Below are 16,121 nucleotides of genomic sequence, written 5' to 3' on the forward strand. Positions count from 1 at the left end.
CTGTGTGTATTGAACAGAGAGCCCACGTTGGCCAAAATCACCCGAACAGTCCACGGGAAGGGTCAGCGTCCAAGAACCAACGTGCTGATATGTGTACTGATGGACAGCCAAGGACGTCCTGTGTGTGCTGACGGACACACACGGACAGCCACAGACGTCCTGTGTGTGCGGACGGACTGCCACAGACATCCTGTGTGTGCTGGCGGACACCCACAGACGGCCTATGTGTACCGAACAGACAGCCCACGTGGGCCAAAATCACCCGAACAGTCCACGGGAAGGGCCAGCGTGTTGAGTCCAAGGACCAACGTGCTGATATGTGTACTGAGGGACAGCCACGGATGTCCTGTGTGTGCTGACGGACACACACGGACACACATGGACAGCCACGAACGTCCTGTGTGTGCTGACGGACACACACGGACGTCCTGTGTGTGCTGACGAACACCCACGGACGTCCTCTGTGTTCTGAACAGACAGCCCACGTGGGCCAAAATCACCCAAACAGTCCACGGGTAGGGCCAGCGTGCTGAGTCCAAGTACCAGCGTGCTGATATGTGTACTGATGGACAGCCACAGACGTCATGTGTGTGTGCTCACGGACACACACAGACACACACGGACAGCCACGGATAGCCACAGACGTCCTATGTTTGCTGGTGGACATCCATGGACGTCCTGTGTGTACTGAACAGACAGCCCACGTGGGCCAAAATCACCCAAATAGTCCACGGGAAGGGCCAGCGTGCTGAGTCCAAGGACCAACGTGCTGATATGTGTACTGATGGACAGCCACAGACGTCCTGTGTGTGCTGACGGACACACACGGACAGCCACAGACATCCTGTGTGTGCTGACGGACAGCCACGGATGTCCTGTGTGTGTTGACGGACACACACGGACGTCTTGTGTGTGCTGACGGACACAAATGGATACACACAGACACACACGGTTAGCCACGGATGTCCTGTGTGTGCTGACGGACAGCCACGGACAGCCACAGACGTCCTGTGTGTGCTGGCGGACACCCATGGACGTCCTATGTGTACTGAACAGACAGCCCACGTGGGCCAAAATCACACGAACAGTGCACGGGAAGGGTCAGCGTGCTGAGTCCAAGGACCAACGTGCTGATATGAGTACTGATTGACAGCCACAGACGTCCTGTGTGTGCTGACGGACACACACAGACACACACGGACAGCCACAGATGTCTTGTATGTGCTGACGGACACCCACGGATGTCCTGTGTGTGCTGATGGACACAAATGGACACACACGGACACACACGGACAGCCACGGATGTCCTGTGTGCTGACGACAGCCACGGACAGCCACAAACGTCCTTTGTGTGCTCGCGGACACCCACAGACGTCCTGTGTGTACTGAACAGACAGCCCACGTGGGCCAAAATCACCCAAACAGTCCACGGGAAGGGCCAGCGTGCTGAGTCCAAAGACCAACGTGCTCATATGTTTACTGATGGACTGTAAGACCCGATCCCGGCCGCCTAGGCCGTGGTCGATGCCTCACGTCGCTTGGTCCACTTCCTGGCCGAACCTCTTAATTTTTTCCCTTTATTTATAATATCGCCTAAAGGGAATGGCTAACATAGATCTTGGCTAAAGACTTCCCTAGTCATTAATAGCCTAGATCCTTTCAACAGATACGCAGCGGATTATTCTCTAGTTAACCATTGGTCTAAAACCAATCTAACACTTGTCTGGTCGAATCACCTTAGCCTTGGTCAGTTTACTCAACTACCAATTAGCTTAAAGGTCAATCCTAAACCCAAACCAAGCCATACGATTCTGAGGTTCCATTCCCCTAAACCATTCTATCTAAATCTACATAAGTAAATGCTAGATCATACCTTTGCCACATCTATGGAGTAATTAGCTCATCGGTCCTCCATTGACTCAAATTTCTCGTTCTTGACAGCTGAACCCCGATCATTCAATGATCTTACTTAAGGTCCTTATCGTGACTCCTGCATCAAACAACTCCCCTAGGTACTTAGTCATTAAACAAACCATCCCCACAGACATAAGTAACCTTTAAGAAGTCTTTGAAAGGATAAGGGTTTGCATATGGCCTTTCTCGGCTCATGCACATTTCGAAATCCTTTTGCCTTATAGGCAATAGTACCAAGTCCATCTTCTGGACTGACAAAGCTCATTAGATGCTAAGTAAATCAACCAACCATCCTCACATGACTTGGAACTGATGAGTCTTCATCTGGCCTGACCGGCCTGACTTGGAACTGAAGAGTCAATCAACCAACCATCCTCACTAGACTTGATAAGCCATCGTCCACTTAGCATGTACTGATATAACCGGCCTTCCATTGCCATCATGTGGGTCTATGCCCTACATGAGGCATATGGCACCTATTCTACTAACCAACCAAAGGTTGATCGTAAGATATCCCATTTAGCCTTTGCGGCCAGAACCTTCATCCATTGACCATGGATTATGGTTCATACATCAATCATGTTGTACGGATTGCACTTAGCCTTAAGGCCTTCGCTATTTCCTTACACTCATATATTGACCTGTAGGACAACCTATTGCCATCATGTGGGTCCACGCCCAACATAATGCATTTGGTGTCCTTGTGACCATTGAACCACTCGTACCCTTTTCGGTCCCATTCCGTTCGTACCCTTTCAGTCCCAACCCGTTTGTACCATTTTGGTCATGAACCGTTCACATCCGATGGATCATGATACGTTCGTACCTCTTGGATCACGACACGTTTGTACCTCTTGGATCACGACACGTTCGTACCTCTTGGATCACGACTTGATCCTTGGCAACACGCAACCTTGGATCACGATGCACCCTTTGGTCATTGGTACCCTTTGGTCCTCGTACCCTTTGATACTTGCAACCATTGGTATCTCGTACCTTTTGGTTACTTGCATCCTTTGGTAACTCATGACCCTTGGCAACACGCAACCTTTGGCGACTAGTACCCTTTTGATCCAACCTATCCGCTATGGTTAGCAATCAACGTAACCAACCATGACCCCATGGTCTATGATGTGGTAATATGGTTAACTATCACGTTCCATATATATATATATATATATATATATATCATATAGACATAATAATATAAAGAGACAGAGATAGAACCACTCACAGCTGCTATAGCCCTTACCAATTGGTCAGTCTGTCTCTCGGCTAACCACCCTTGGACCTTGGCGCCTATTTCCGTCCAGGAATAGGTCTTCCTATTGGCCTTAGTGACTTATAAAAGCTACGGACTCATATGGATAAAGCCATACTCACCATGAACCGGATAGTGCCCTTATGGTTTTGATCCCGGATTTTGCCCTTCCGGCTTGGATCCTCGTTTCTCATTGGGGGATCCCTTTGTTTAGGATGTGTGTCCTTTGTCTCAGACAGAATGAGACTGAATGAGAATGAATGAATTGATCTCTGGTCGTGCATCCTATATATAGGCAACCAAAGGTCATGTGCGAAGGGACACATCCCTTCGAAGCATCCTTTTGGGACAGATCTTGGCCATCAATTACAATCAACGGTCCAGATCGTACCTGTTCGGAAATAGAAGGTTCCAGACATTATAGGCACGTCCAACCTAAGCCCAGACTTGGTACCCAAGCCCACGGCCTGCCCACAAGAGCCCAATGACTCATGGACAACATGGCTGGACCTTATGGCCCGCCACTGACCCGGACCTGGACCATCGACCCGAAACCTGAACAGTCTGTCGAGCTGAGATGAGCTGACTCCCAGCTGCCTCAGCTGAGTGAGCTAGTAGTCCAGATGGTTGAGCTGACTTAACTTGGAACGAGCTAGGCTGAGCTTGACCGAGCTACGTCTAGCTGATTGAGCTTTTCGTAAGCATCGGCCAGCTTCTGTACAGCTTATCCTAGCTGACTTCTTTCTCTTATAAGGTTAAGTCTCAGCATCCTGACGTCCTTAACCTTCTATATTGGCCATGGAATGCTAGCCTTAAGGTCTTAAGACCGGCTTGTTCGTTTCCTCGAACCATGGCCGTCGCGACGGTCCTTATCCAGGATCGCGGATGTTACATGGACAGCCACGGACGTCCTGTGTGTGCTGACGAACACAGACGGACGCACACGGACAGCCATGGACGTCCTATGTGTGCTGGCGGACACCCACAGACGTCCTGTGTGTATTGAACAGATAGCCCACGTGGGCCAAAATCACACGAACAGTCCACGGGAAGGGTCAGCGTGCTGAGTCCAAGGACCAACGTGCTGATATGTGTACTGATGGACAGCCACGGACGTCCTGTGTGTGCTGAAACACACACACGGAGACACACGGACAGCCACAGACGTCTTGTGTGTGCTGACGGACAGCCACGGACGTCCTGTGTGTGCTGACGGACACACACGGACGTCCTGTGTGTGCTGACAGACACACAGACGTCCTGTGTGTACTGAACAGACTGCCCACGTGGGCCAAAATCACCCGAATAGTCCACAGGAAGGTCTAGCGTGCTGAGTCCAAGGACCAGCGTGCTGATATGTGTACTGATGGACAGCCATTGTAATAACCCTTATGAGCCAATAAATTTTTGGTCGAGAAAAATCCCGCTCGACCAGTTTTTAGTTGGTTCAACAAGGATTAATAAAAATAAAGATCGACCCGGTAGATTAATTCCTCGAAGGGACTGTCTTGTAGTTAAAAGACCTTCACTTGATAGTTTGGTCGAGGCTTAAATATTTTGGTCGAAGTTTTATTAAACTGGAAGAGGTTTTTTGAGAACAAGACGAGAGCCAAAGACAAGGAATATTTGGTTGAAAAATTATTGAAAATTATCAACCAACTGCTACAATTAATTTTGGACCAGACTCATTTCTTCCACCAGCCTGCTTGCTCAGTCTTTAATCACATGACTTGGACCTGCCTGCTTGCCTAGCTTCTTCAGTAACTGTCACATGACAATCACAAGCTGCCTGCTTACCTTGTTTCTTAGATTGTCATGTGAGAAGCACATGAAAGGGCTGGAGTTTCTTCAGGTTAAGGAAAGGACAGCAGCTTGTGCGGAGAGTGCTGAAGCAGCTGGCCAGCTGTCCCCACTCAGCTTAGCTTTGTCCTGAGTGAAACCCTCACCTGAAGCAAGCTCACCTCATATTTAACCCCTCTCCATCTGCTTTCCACGTTAAGAACCCTGCAGAAAAACCTAGAGAATTTCAGAGAGAAAGAGAGAAAGAATAACAGAAAAATCAGTGAGAAAAATCAGGAAAATAAATCAAAAAAAAAATTGGTGGTGACCTAATCTTCAACCTTAGCTCAGTTTGTTACTTGAGAAAGATCAGAAGGTGAGATTTTTAAATAAAACCCTAGACCTAGTTGAGTTCAGATCATGATCAGACCTTGATATTTCTCTTAGATCAGTCCAGCCACAAGCTTACCTTGGAGAAGAGGATCAGCTAAGGCCATCTAGTCCTTTGGTTCATATTGGTAAGCTTTGCTCTCTTACCTCAGTCATGTCTTGATCAGAGCTAGTTGATGTTTACATAAGAACTTGGTCGGATCAGTTCTCTAAGTGGTGATATAGTTTAGATTTTGATTAATTTCGGTTTGAATCAACCTCTTAGAATCACCAGCTATGATGTTTTGATCTGGCCTTGAGTAAACCGATTTGAACTCAGTCTGATCTTGTCGTGAACTTTGGTAGACTGACTAGAACCGAGCTGAACTTGTACAGAACCAAGCTTGAACTGATCTGATCTAAGGTGTTAAGGCATGAACCGAACTCATCTTGTGATCATACCACTCTGTTTCAGGTCAGAGGTAGAGTAAAGCTTGAAGTATCCAGTCCTGTCCATTCAGCCTTGTTCAAGTGGAACTCAAGTCTTGTCCAAGCCAGTTTCAAGACTAATCTTTAGGTGAGTCTAGATAGATGTTGAGATTGATTGAGTTAGTAAAGTCTCTCAAGTTTATAAGAATGGTGTTATGTTTACTTATTGTGAACTATACATAAGAGTAATCAAAAGGTTAAAGTGAGGTTAATCATAATCATAGTACTTGTTCTCAAGTACTCATCTTAATTATGAAATAATCATGGTTTTGATTATGGATTAATCTTGGTTTAATTGAGAATGAATCTGAGATTAATTGAGAATTAATCTGAGATTAATTAAAGAGTAATCATGATTAATTAAGTACTAATCTTGGATTAATTAAAGATTAATATGAGATTAATTAAGGATTAATCTAGGATTAATTAAGAGTTAATTATGATTAATTAAGTATTAATTATGAATTAATTTTTGGAATGATTATGGAAGTAAAATCATGTGAAGTCTTGTTATATTCACTATCCCTAAAGCCCCCGCATTACCGTGACTTGGTCCTGCGAATGGTACAAGGTCATGAAGACACGATAATGGGATAGCTCCCTGGAGACCGTGTACTGCATGACGATGCAGTGTCGGATTGTTCACACCGGACATTCGACAATGATGGTGATGCTAACTCACTAGTCTCGGTTAGCCTTAGTGGTTTCTCGGGTCTAGTATATATATTGTATTATATGAATATGGTAACGGGCGGGTGTTGTGGAAGTGATGTTTAAAATAAGAATTCACAATGATGATCAATATTAAAGTATAGTACTAGTACTTGCATGATCATGTATATGCATTTGATAATTGCTTGATTTATTATTGATTGTGTTGTGATTCTAGATTCACTGAGTAAACTAGTTGCTCATGACTCATTTGTGTGTGCAGGTAACCCTTAGGCGGGAGACACTTAAATCTTTTGAACGGAAGGAGCGGCCAACCAGAGGTAGTATTTTGTTGTCCTTGCAACATACATTTTGATGTATATTTACTTAAAACGTTGTTGGGCAATAGTTCGTAGGGTAAACTATAACAGTTTGTAAGATATTTAAAGTAAATAAATAATGTATAAAAGATGTTTATAAATCACGAGTTCTTATATGACATTAGTCCTTGTCTGGGACGAACTAACTATCGAATATTGCTTTATCGGGTTGAAAAGCCTAGAGTAATATCCGATAGGAGTGTCTGTGTTCTTTGGTTGTTGGTCTAAGGTGATCGGATTTATTTCGAGAACCTCGGGTCGACCATCAGGGAACATCGACCGTGTCATTTCCGGTTATCTACGATCGGGGGTGTCACATAGGTGGTATCAGAGCATTGTTATACGATGCTAGAATGGGACTTGTTTCAAAAACAAAAAAAAAAAAAACTTTCGAGTCAAAAATGTGTCGCAAGAATAATTAGGATATGCTGGTTTGTTCCTTCTTTTAGGAATTGATAGACCTGGGTAGAAACTTACCATGATCTTTTGTTGCACATGCCACCGAGACAGGCACATCGTGGTGGACATTATCTACCGATACCTATTTCATCATCTTCAGACTCCTCGCCGCCATCTACTCCGGCACCACTTCCGACTCCTAGCTTTGAGGCTACACCTTCAGGCTCTAGCTTTGAGACTGACCCGTCTGAAGGGTCATATGATCAGACACCAGAGCACATTCATTTGTCTCCAGACCCGTACTTTATGGACATCGAGGTGGATGTGGTACACGATAGTCCAGTGCATGGAGATCATCCCGCAGCTCCTGCATCTCCTGCCGCTCATATTCCACCGGCTCCTGCCGCTCATATTCCACCGGCCAATGCCGCACCTCTTCCGGCAGCACAACCTCAACCAGCGTCAATCGATCCAGCTATAATAGAACTTCTGGAACTGATGGCTGAGATGGTGAATTTGCAATATCAAGCATTGAATGCACAGCGAGAAGCACAGCGTGCTCAGCCAGCTCCAGTACCTACCACTTCTCACCCGGACTTCCTGAAGATAGTCATGATTATGAAGAACTTGGGGACGAAGCATTACCAGGGAGGCACTGATCCCTTTGAAGCTGATGTGTGGCTTCACAATCTCGAGCAGAACTTTGCTGCAACCCGTTGTCCGGAAGAATTTAAAAAAGACGTGGCTGTTTATTATCTAGAGAAGGACGCCATCAGTTGGTGGTTATGCGTAGAGAGGAACTTTGGAGACTTCAATCTGAGTTGGGCTGACTTCCGTACAGCGTTCGTTCGAAAGTACTTCCCACCGGAAACCCGTGATCGATTGGAGATTAAATTCATGGAGCTAGTTCAGGGAGGATTATCTGTTAGGAAGTATGAGGCAGAGTTCACCTGTCTCAGGAAGTATGTCAACTATGGTCGAGAGGACGAGATGATGATTATCCGTAAGTTCCTTCGAGGACTTAACCCATATATCAGGAGCAGACTTGAGGCAGTAGAGTTTCATAGGCTTGCTGATCTTCACTACAAGAAAATGAGTGTATTGTTACGAAATGTTTTGTCACAATAAAAAATATTTCGTCACAATATTGACATTGTGACGTATTTGTAACTGTTTGCAAACGGTTGCAATACAATCGTCACAAATTTTTTTTGGTATCAAAAACGTAACAATTTTGCAACGTATTGAGACCGTAACAAGTCCGACACAAGTCGTGACGATATATGTAAGTGACAAAACAGCCACAATTAGCAACTAATAATCATGTCACAAAACCGTCATTTTTCGCGACCATTACACCGTCTCATTTTCGTAACTCGATGTGACGAAACATTGGTCTCCAATCGTCACAACTAAGGACTAATACGTAGTCACTAAACAGTCTAATTTCGCTACTAATTTGCAGTCACAGAAATGTTATGTATTGTCACTGAAAATGAGTAACAGTTCCGTCACAACTGAGGACCGATACGTAGTCACTAAACAGTCTAGTTTTGTCATTCAAATTGTCAGGAATTTTGTCACAAATCAGTCTTAATTAGATACTTATATTTTGTCACGTATCCGTCACAATTCTTCACTAAAAAAACATCACAAATCCATCTTAATTAGCTACTAATTTAGATGTAAAAGTTGTAGTGATTACTTTTATTAAATTGGTAACAATTTTACGGAATTATATTTATATCTATATATTTTTTATTTTTATAAATATTCTATAAATATTAGCTATATTAAACGTACTTTTGATAACTATTTTTCCAAAAAAAAAAATCTGATAAAGACAAATTATTGAAAATAAAAATTCCATAACATTAAAAAATTATAAATATAGTTTAAACTTGAACAAAAATTTAAATGAAAAAAATCATAGCAAGTGAATAAAGCAACTAAAAACCAATAAAATAACACCAAAAACCAAAACCAGAAATAACACCATAAGCCACACTAGTTTGTGTTGAAGCAGAAAGCCTCCACAGCTTCAATTCGTTTCTTAAGGTCTTCATACTCATCATGACTCTTTTGCAATTCAGCTTCAAGCTCACCCACTCGATGAGTTATTGTTCCCACATCTGCACTACCTAGTGGAGAACCCGTCGAAGACTCTAAAGGCATTAAAACACCTCTTTGGAGTGACCCAAGTCCAAATACACGACCTTGTTTTGATGTTCCAACAATCTACAAAAAAGTCATGTTTACATAAAAGCAATAAAACAAAATGTTTAGAACTAAAAAACTAAAATATGTATTCTGTTTTGGTCGAAAACTAAAATACCATGTATAAAACTCAGAATTTAGGGCAAACAAATTCAAAGTGAAATAAAAGTTTAAGCTCTTACCTTAGAATAGATTTCATTTTTCTCTTCAAGGGTGAGATTGTCTATTGTCAAATCCTCTCCACTAGAATTTTCCATTTCAGACAAGCGTTCTTGAACACATTCATCAAATTTCTCAGCAATTAGCCGAGCTCTTTCATCAACATAAGTTCCATCAGATTTCTGGTGTGTTTTTTTCAGCACAGCAATGAAAGAAGAGTCTTCATTGTTTGCCTCCTACAACATAACATCAAACAAAGTAAGGTAAACTACCAAGTTTTTAAAAATGAAATATAAATGTTTTTAAAAGTAAAAGATGCATAAATATTACCAAAACATCCTGAACTTTGGCATAAGAACGTGAGCCTGCTCTGTGTCGGTGTACACCTAAACCATCACGTCTAGATAGACGAGAAGCGCGAGCTTTCTCACTTTTATCTTTGGCCTTTGATGTTCTCCAATACTCAGACATTACCCTCCAGTAATCAGACAAAATCCAATCAGGTTTTTCTCCATTTGACTTTGCGAGACTAACCATTCCTTTGAGACGGGTAGCGGCAAGTTGATCAAAGTTTTCTTTAACAAGATTTCCAATTGAGGCATCCCACTCAAATTTAGTCTACAAATTATATGATATCAAATGGATAAGTATATAAACGTTATATATATATGATATCATTTAACATATGTAAAAACAAAAATACATCAGATTTATATACCATTCAAACTCACCTGAAAGGTTGAAAACCATGCATCTTTATAAAACGGTGGTACTTTTTTCCAGCTATACCATGGTCCTCTAAAACAACCTTCAATGATCTTTCGAACACAAGTTGATACTTCAGTGTTGTTTTTGAACCTGTTGTATATGAAACAAAATTATTTACTTATATTATTTACCTATAAACTGTTACTTACGAAAGTGTATTAAAGAGGAAGAGCATACCATTTAGCTCCATTTTGTCTAGCTGGGTGGAGTACACGAACATCACGTTGTACAGGAACATGTGCAACTTCTTCCCTATTCTCAACTGGTTCATGGTTTGCAACATGTCTTTGGGCACCAGCAGCTTGAGAACCAGAGGGTTGGGTAGTTGGTCCTGTCCCATAAGAACGCCCGCCTGATGTCATTGGTGGTCGAGTCATCTACAATGGGAAAACATAAAATGATCAGTTCATGTATTGAAGGTTTACAGTTACCAAGGATGCTCAGTATACATATCGTATTAGTATCTAAATGATAAGAATACAAAACCAACTTCTCTTTTCAATAGTTAATAAAAGATCGAAAGTGCTTCTGACCTTGAATAAAATATAATTGTATTATAGAATCTATTAAATTTATCTAAGAGCACAGTTCTAAAGAACTTTAAATAATTAAATCCAAAGATTGTACTATTGTTTAAAGAATTGGTGAGCACACGATTCAAAGCAAACATTGATAACGAGTTCTAATCTTTCAACCTATACGAGTTAGATGATATATTACAAACAAGAAACCCATAAACAATAAGAATTAACGGTGAGGGAAAAAAACCTTGGAACACCACTAGAGAGGATTTTTGTGAGAGAGTAGTTTAGTGCTATAATTATGACGGCTAGTTGTGAGGTTACTTATATATTAAGGAGAACCGTAGGGTTTTTGACGTCTTAATAGAATATTTAATCAATAAATAAGCATAATTTTTTAATGGGGATTTTGGCAAATTTTTATGGCGGTATCTTATAATTTCAGAATGCCGCTTCTAATGATCGAAAGTTCCAAAATTAACTTCTGTATGTAGATTTGTAATAAATAAGTAACTTATTGTATTCAAAAATAAACTAAAAATCAACATAAAATGCAAAAAAAAAATTAATCAAATTCTTCATCACTTATTTCGATATCAGGATTTCCATCTTCAGCGTCTGAACCAAGTTCTTCTTCCTCTTCCATATAATCAAGATCTTCTGCTTGACCATGTACATGTGCTAGTGTCTCAACGTGCAGTGGATCAACACAAACAATTGGATCAACATTTTCATATTGCATTGCAGTAAAATCCAAATTTTTGCTGACCAGTACTTTTCCCCTTGGTTGTATCATGATTGCTGCTTTCCAGTTTTGATCCTTTTTCTGTTTTATCCGTGGATATGGAACATAACATACCTGATCTGCTTGTGAAGCCAAAATAAAGGGGTCATATTTACCATGACGTCTGCTGACATTAACATCGATAATCCCTGACTTGTTTATGCGTATGCCTCTCTCAGTGATCGAATCATACCAATCACATTTGAAAAGTACAACTTTAAGATGTACTGGTCCTGGGTAGTGAAGCTCAAAAATTTCTCTTAGTACTCCATAGAAATCAGGCTCTTCGCTTGAGCCACAAGATGTTACGCCCTTAACACAAACTCCATAATTTGCACTAGTTTTATCTTTTCCATAGTCGTATGTCTGAAATATATATCCCCGACAAAAATACATTGGCCAAGAGATAACCTTTATCATTGGACCATGTACGAGTGTCTGCAACCATTTTGGATATAAATTATCCTTTGAAGTATCTTCCACCTGATTTGTATCAACATAAATATTTAGTTTAAAATAAATTAATAAACTAAGTATCTATCAGAAATAATAAGAAAACTTTACATGTTTTTGTAGCCAGATTGAAAATCTCTGCTCTTTAAGCGTGATTAGATTGTCTCCAGTTATCCCAGGGTAAGAAACATTCATACTCTCATCAAACAACCTATATAAAAAATCCCACCGTGAACAATGACGAATGCTTATATATTCAGTATATGAAAATCAATTGATGTGCCTTTATTTTGTGTACCTTTCAAATGGCCCTAGCTCCTCACAATTAAGCAGAACATATGTATGTGCGATGTGGTGGTCTTTATCTTGAAGCCACAACTCTTTTTCTCTACCGCTGCCCCTCCCTGGTTGAGAAAAAATGTCTGGTATATCACTACACTGATCATCATGATTTCCTCCATCATAGTGTCGATCTTCTGCTCGGGCTTTCGTTTTGATATGTGGTTCAAAGTAGTAATTACCAAAAGTTGAAATCTCTTCGTTAATGTATTGTTCTACAATAGAACCTTCAACTTTCGCCTTATTTTTCACCATTTTTTTTAGATGCCCCATGTGTCTTTCGAAAACATACATCCATCGAAATTGGACTGGTCCTCCAAGTCTAGCTTCATGTGCCAAATGAATTGGTAAATGCTCCATAACATCAAAAAAGGATGGAGGAAAATTTTTCTCCAAATTGCAAAGAACCATGCGTATGTTTTGATCTAATATTGCAACACTGTCTTTATGCAATGTCCGTGAACAAAGATTCCGAAAAAACAAGCTAACACCTATAAAACAGATAACAAAATAAGATAGAGTTATGTAAATATTAAATATAATCAGGAACATATTTTGAAACAGAGCATAGTCGTTCCAAGTCTATCTAAGAGCAAGCAACACTTTATAAGACATTTAGAAGAAAAAACATAACCTAAAAGTCAAAGAAACCTTGACGGCAACGTCTAAAGCCTTAACGTAAATGACGCAAAATTATCTAACCAACTAATATTAATATCGACAAGGATAAAGGCACATTATTACAATTAAAAACAGAGCACTACGTAAACAGAGCACAGTATTTATGAAACTTTATATATAGAAAAATTCATTAAACAAAGCAAAATTATCTCACCATATATTAAAACTAGAGCACTAACGTGAACTTTAAAGTCTAACAAATAAATGTCAGTTTCTTTAATTGTTCTTAACAAAACATATATAAATCTATATAAAGCAAAACTTAAGAACTGCAGATCATTAAAATTTAAAACAGAATATCCTGACATGTTTTAAAGCAAAGCACTACGAACTCAAATCAAAACAGAACACTATGAACTCAAATCAAAGCAGCAGCCTCAAAAAATAACTGAAAAAATAGAGAAACGACCATAGACAAAAATATAAATGTAATAAAAAGTTTTGTGTTTACCTGATAGTGCTTCATGCACAGATTTATCCATAAGTTCAGCAAACGCAACTGGAATGAGCCGTTGCATTAGAACATGACAATCGTGACTTTTTGTTCCTGTTAATTTACCACCAGATAAGTCAACACACTTTGACAGACTCGATGCATATCCATCAGAAAACTTAACATCTTTTTCAAGCCATTTTAAGAAAGCTGTTTTTGCATCAGCTTGTAGTCTGAAAATTGGAATGGGAACCTTGCCATCAGTTGTTAAGTGTAGATCTTTCCTGTTACAATACTCTTCCAAATCAAGTCGTGATTTGATGCCATCCTTTGTTTTTCCTGGAACATTCAGTAGAGTATTGATGATATTATCGAAAAAATTCTTTTCTATATGCATCACATCAAGATTGTGTCGAAGTTTATGGTTCTTCCAGTAAGGTAACTCCCAAAAAATGCTTTGCTTGTGCCAGTTGTGAATGTCACCATAACCCTTTAAGCGCCCATGGTTTCCTCCGCAATCAACTGTTTTTGGCAAACCATTTACCTCGTTCCATATTTCCTCGCCTGTAAGCAACTCAGGTGGATCGTCAGTCACAACCCTCCCTCTTTTAAAATTTTTCCTATTGCGCCGATAGCTATGATCTGCTGGTAGAAAACGACGATGACAATCAAACCAACTTGTTTTTCTGCCATTCTTCAACTGAAATGCATCAGTCTGGTCCATACAATAAGGGCATGCCAATCGACCATGAGTTGTCCATCCAGAAAGCATAGCATAAGCAGGAAAGTCACTTATTGTCCACATAAGCACAGCTCGTAAGATAAAGTTCTCCTTAGTAGAAATATCATAGGCCTCAATCCCATTAACCCACAGATCCTTTAACTCTTCTATCAGTGGCTGAAGAAATATATCAAGACTTCTCTTAGGATGATTAGGACCAGGGACTAGAATGGTTAGAAACATAAATTCTTGTTTCATGCACATCTCAGGTGGCATATTATACGGAGTCAGAATAACAGGCCATAGCGAATAATTATGTCCAGACATACCAAATGGATTAAAACCATCCGTGCATAACCCAAGGTAAATATTTCTCGACTCAGATGCAAATTCAGGATATACCTCAAGAAAATGTTTCCATGCTTCTCCATCTGAAGGATGACACATTTCTCCACCATTCATTGTATGTTCTGCGTGCCATCTCATGTCTCTTGCAGTATTATTAGATTGATATAATCGCTTCAATCTATCTCCAACCGGCAAATAAAACATTTTGTTGTATGCAACCTTTTTCTGTCCAGACTTTTGAGTAGGTCGATATCTGTCTTTTTTGCAGAATAGACAGTTTTCTAGATTTGCGGAATCCTTCCAAAATAGCATACAATTATCTTGGCAAACATCAATTTTCTGATAAGGTAAACCTAAAGACCGCATAAGCTTCTTTATATCATAGTAAGAATTCATTGAATTGTTACCTTGTGGCAAATACTCTTGCATCATCTGAGAAATCGAATCCATACAATTTTGAGGCAAATTATAATCTGTCTTCAAACTCATGAGTCGAGCTGCTAAAGAAAGTTGTGAAAGACCTTCTTTACATCCATCATAAATTGGATGTTTGGCAGCATCCAAAATATTGTAAAACCTTTTAGCCTCAGCATTAGGCTCTTGTTCCATATTCTGATCGAATGAAGTTTCCTGATTACCATCTGCATATGCATCTGATACCATTGACACGTAAGGATTTACTGTTTCGGTTTGAGAGTCAAAACCAGAAGCATCTTCACTAGCAATTATATTCTCAGGATTGTTTAGAATATTATAATTCTCTCCGTGAGAAATCCAAACCCAGTAGTTGCATGTAAAACCCCTATTATATAGATGACTCCACACAGATTTTTCTTCTAATAATCTTCCATTGTCACACTTATAACATGGACAAAAAAGCTTGCCATTCTCGAGAAATAGAGGTTGTTTCTTAGCAAATTCCATAAAACTCTCTAAACCTTGACAAAAAGTTTCTGAAACTTGATTAGTGGAGCCATCGATTCTTTCATACATCCACTTTCTTGCAATTTTAATATCATTATTCAGTGACATTATTTTCTACAGCAGAGAGCTTCTTTTTCCTTCTCCTCGACAGTAGATGGCTTGAGAATCAAATTGGACTCTTTTCTGTTTTTCTAAGTCTCGTACGTATGCTATGTATAAAGAGATTAGGATTATAATTTATAATATAAAAAGGAAATAATAAAGTATATTCCATATTAGATAAGGACTTAGTCCTTATAAATAGGTATGCACTGAATAAAAAAAAAAGTAACATTGACATATGTTTGTAAAAGAATTTCTCTTAATTTTTAAATATAGTTATGCAACTATTTTTATAGACTCAAAGGTTTGTCACAAATCGTGAAAAAGTAAACATCAGATATTTGGTTTTAATTAACTACAAAATTATTACATCATTTATGTAAAAGTTTGCAACAATAGATATATCTTTCGTCGGTATTAGTTAATGAC

General features: G+C 40.0%; 2 protein-coding genes across 2 annotated transcripts; both read right to left on the reverse strand.

Moving 5' to 3' along the window:
- Nucleotides 1-9,196: 9,196 nt before the first annotated feature.
- On the reverse strand, nucleotides 9,197-11,222 carry LOC103875299. The gene is made up of 6 exons (XM_033283061.1): nucleotides 11,155-11,222; nucleotides 10,564-10,763; nucleotides 10,350-10,476; nucleotides 9,949-10,236; nucleotides 9,642-9,854; nucleotides 9,197-9,480 (listed from the first exon to the last, which is right to left on the reverse strand). Exons 2-6 carry the CDS (start codon nucleotides 10,761-10,763, stop codon nucleotides 9,250-9,252), a joined length of 1,059 nt encoding a protein of 352 aa, XP_033138952.1. The 5' UTR covers nucleotides 11,155-11,222; the 3' UTR covers nucleotides 9,197-9,249.
- Nucleotides 11,223-13,493: 2,271 nt separating this feature from the next.
- Nucleotides 13,494-15,751, reverse strand: LOC117129830. Its single transcript, XM_033283060.1, has 2 exons — nucleotides 13,742-15,751; nucleotides 13,494-13,701 (listed from the first exon to the last, which is right to left on the reverse strand). Exons 1-2 carry the CDS (start codon nucleotides 15,696-15,698, stop codon nucleotides 13,682-13,684), a joined length of 1,977 nt encoding a protein of 658 aa, XP_033138951.1. The 5' UTR covers nucleotides 15,699-15,751; the 3' UTR covers nucleotides 13,494-13,681.
- Between the last annotated feature and the right edge of the window lie 370 nt (nucleotides 15,752-16,121).

This window comes from Brassica rapa, unplaced genomic scaffold (assembly GCF_000309985.2).
Source record: "Brassica rapa cultivar Chiifu-401-42 unplaced genomic scaffold, CAAS_Brap_v3.01 Scaffold0189, whole genome shotgun sequence".
Taxonomy (NCBI): domain Eukaryota; kingdom Viridiplantae; phylum Streptophyta; class Magnoliopsida; order Brassicales; family Brassicaceae; genus Brassica; species Brassica rapa.

Excerpts from the sequence above, each read along its gene's own strand:
- LOC103875299 (XM_033283061.1), bottom strand. The coding sequence starts at position 10,763 with ATGACTCGACCACCAATGACATCAGGCGGGCGTTCTTATGGGACAGGA. Across the intron at positions 10,237-10,349 it reads CATGGTTTTCAACCTTTCAG|ACTAAATTTGAGTGGGATGC; the intron begins GTGAGTTTGAAT and ends TATAATTTGTAG. Across the intron at positions 9,855-9,948 it reads CCAAAGTTCAGGATGTTTTG|GAGGCAAACAATGAAGACTC; the intron begins GTAATATTTATG and ends GTTATGTTGTAG.
- LOC117129830 (XM_033283060.1), bottom strand. The coding sequence starts at position 15,698 with ATGTCACTGAATAATGATATTAAAATTGCAAGAAAGTGGATGTATGAA. Across the intron at positions 13,702-13,741 it reads TGCATCGAGTCTGTCAAAGT|TCACGATTGTCATGTTCTAA; the intron begins GTGTTGACTTAT and ends AGGAACAAAAAG.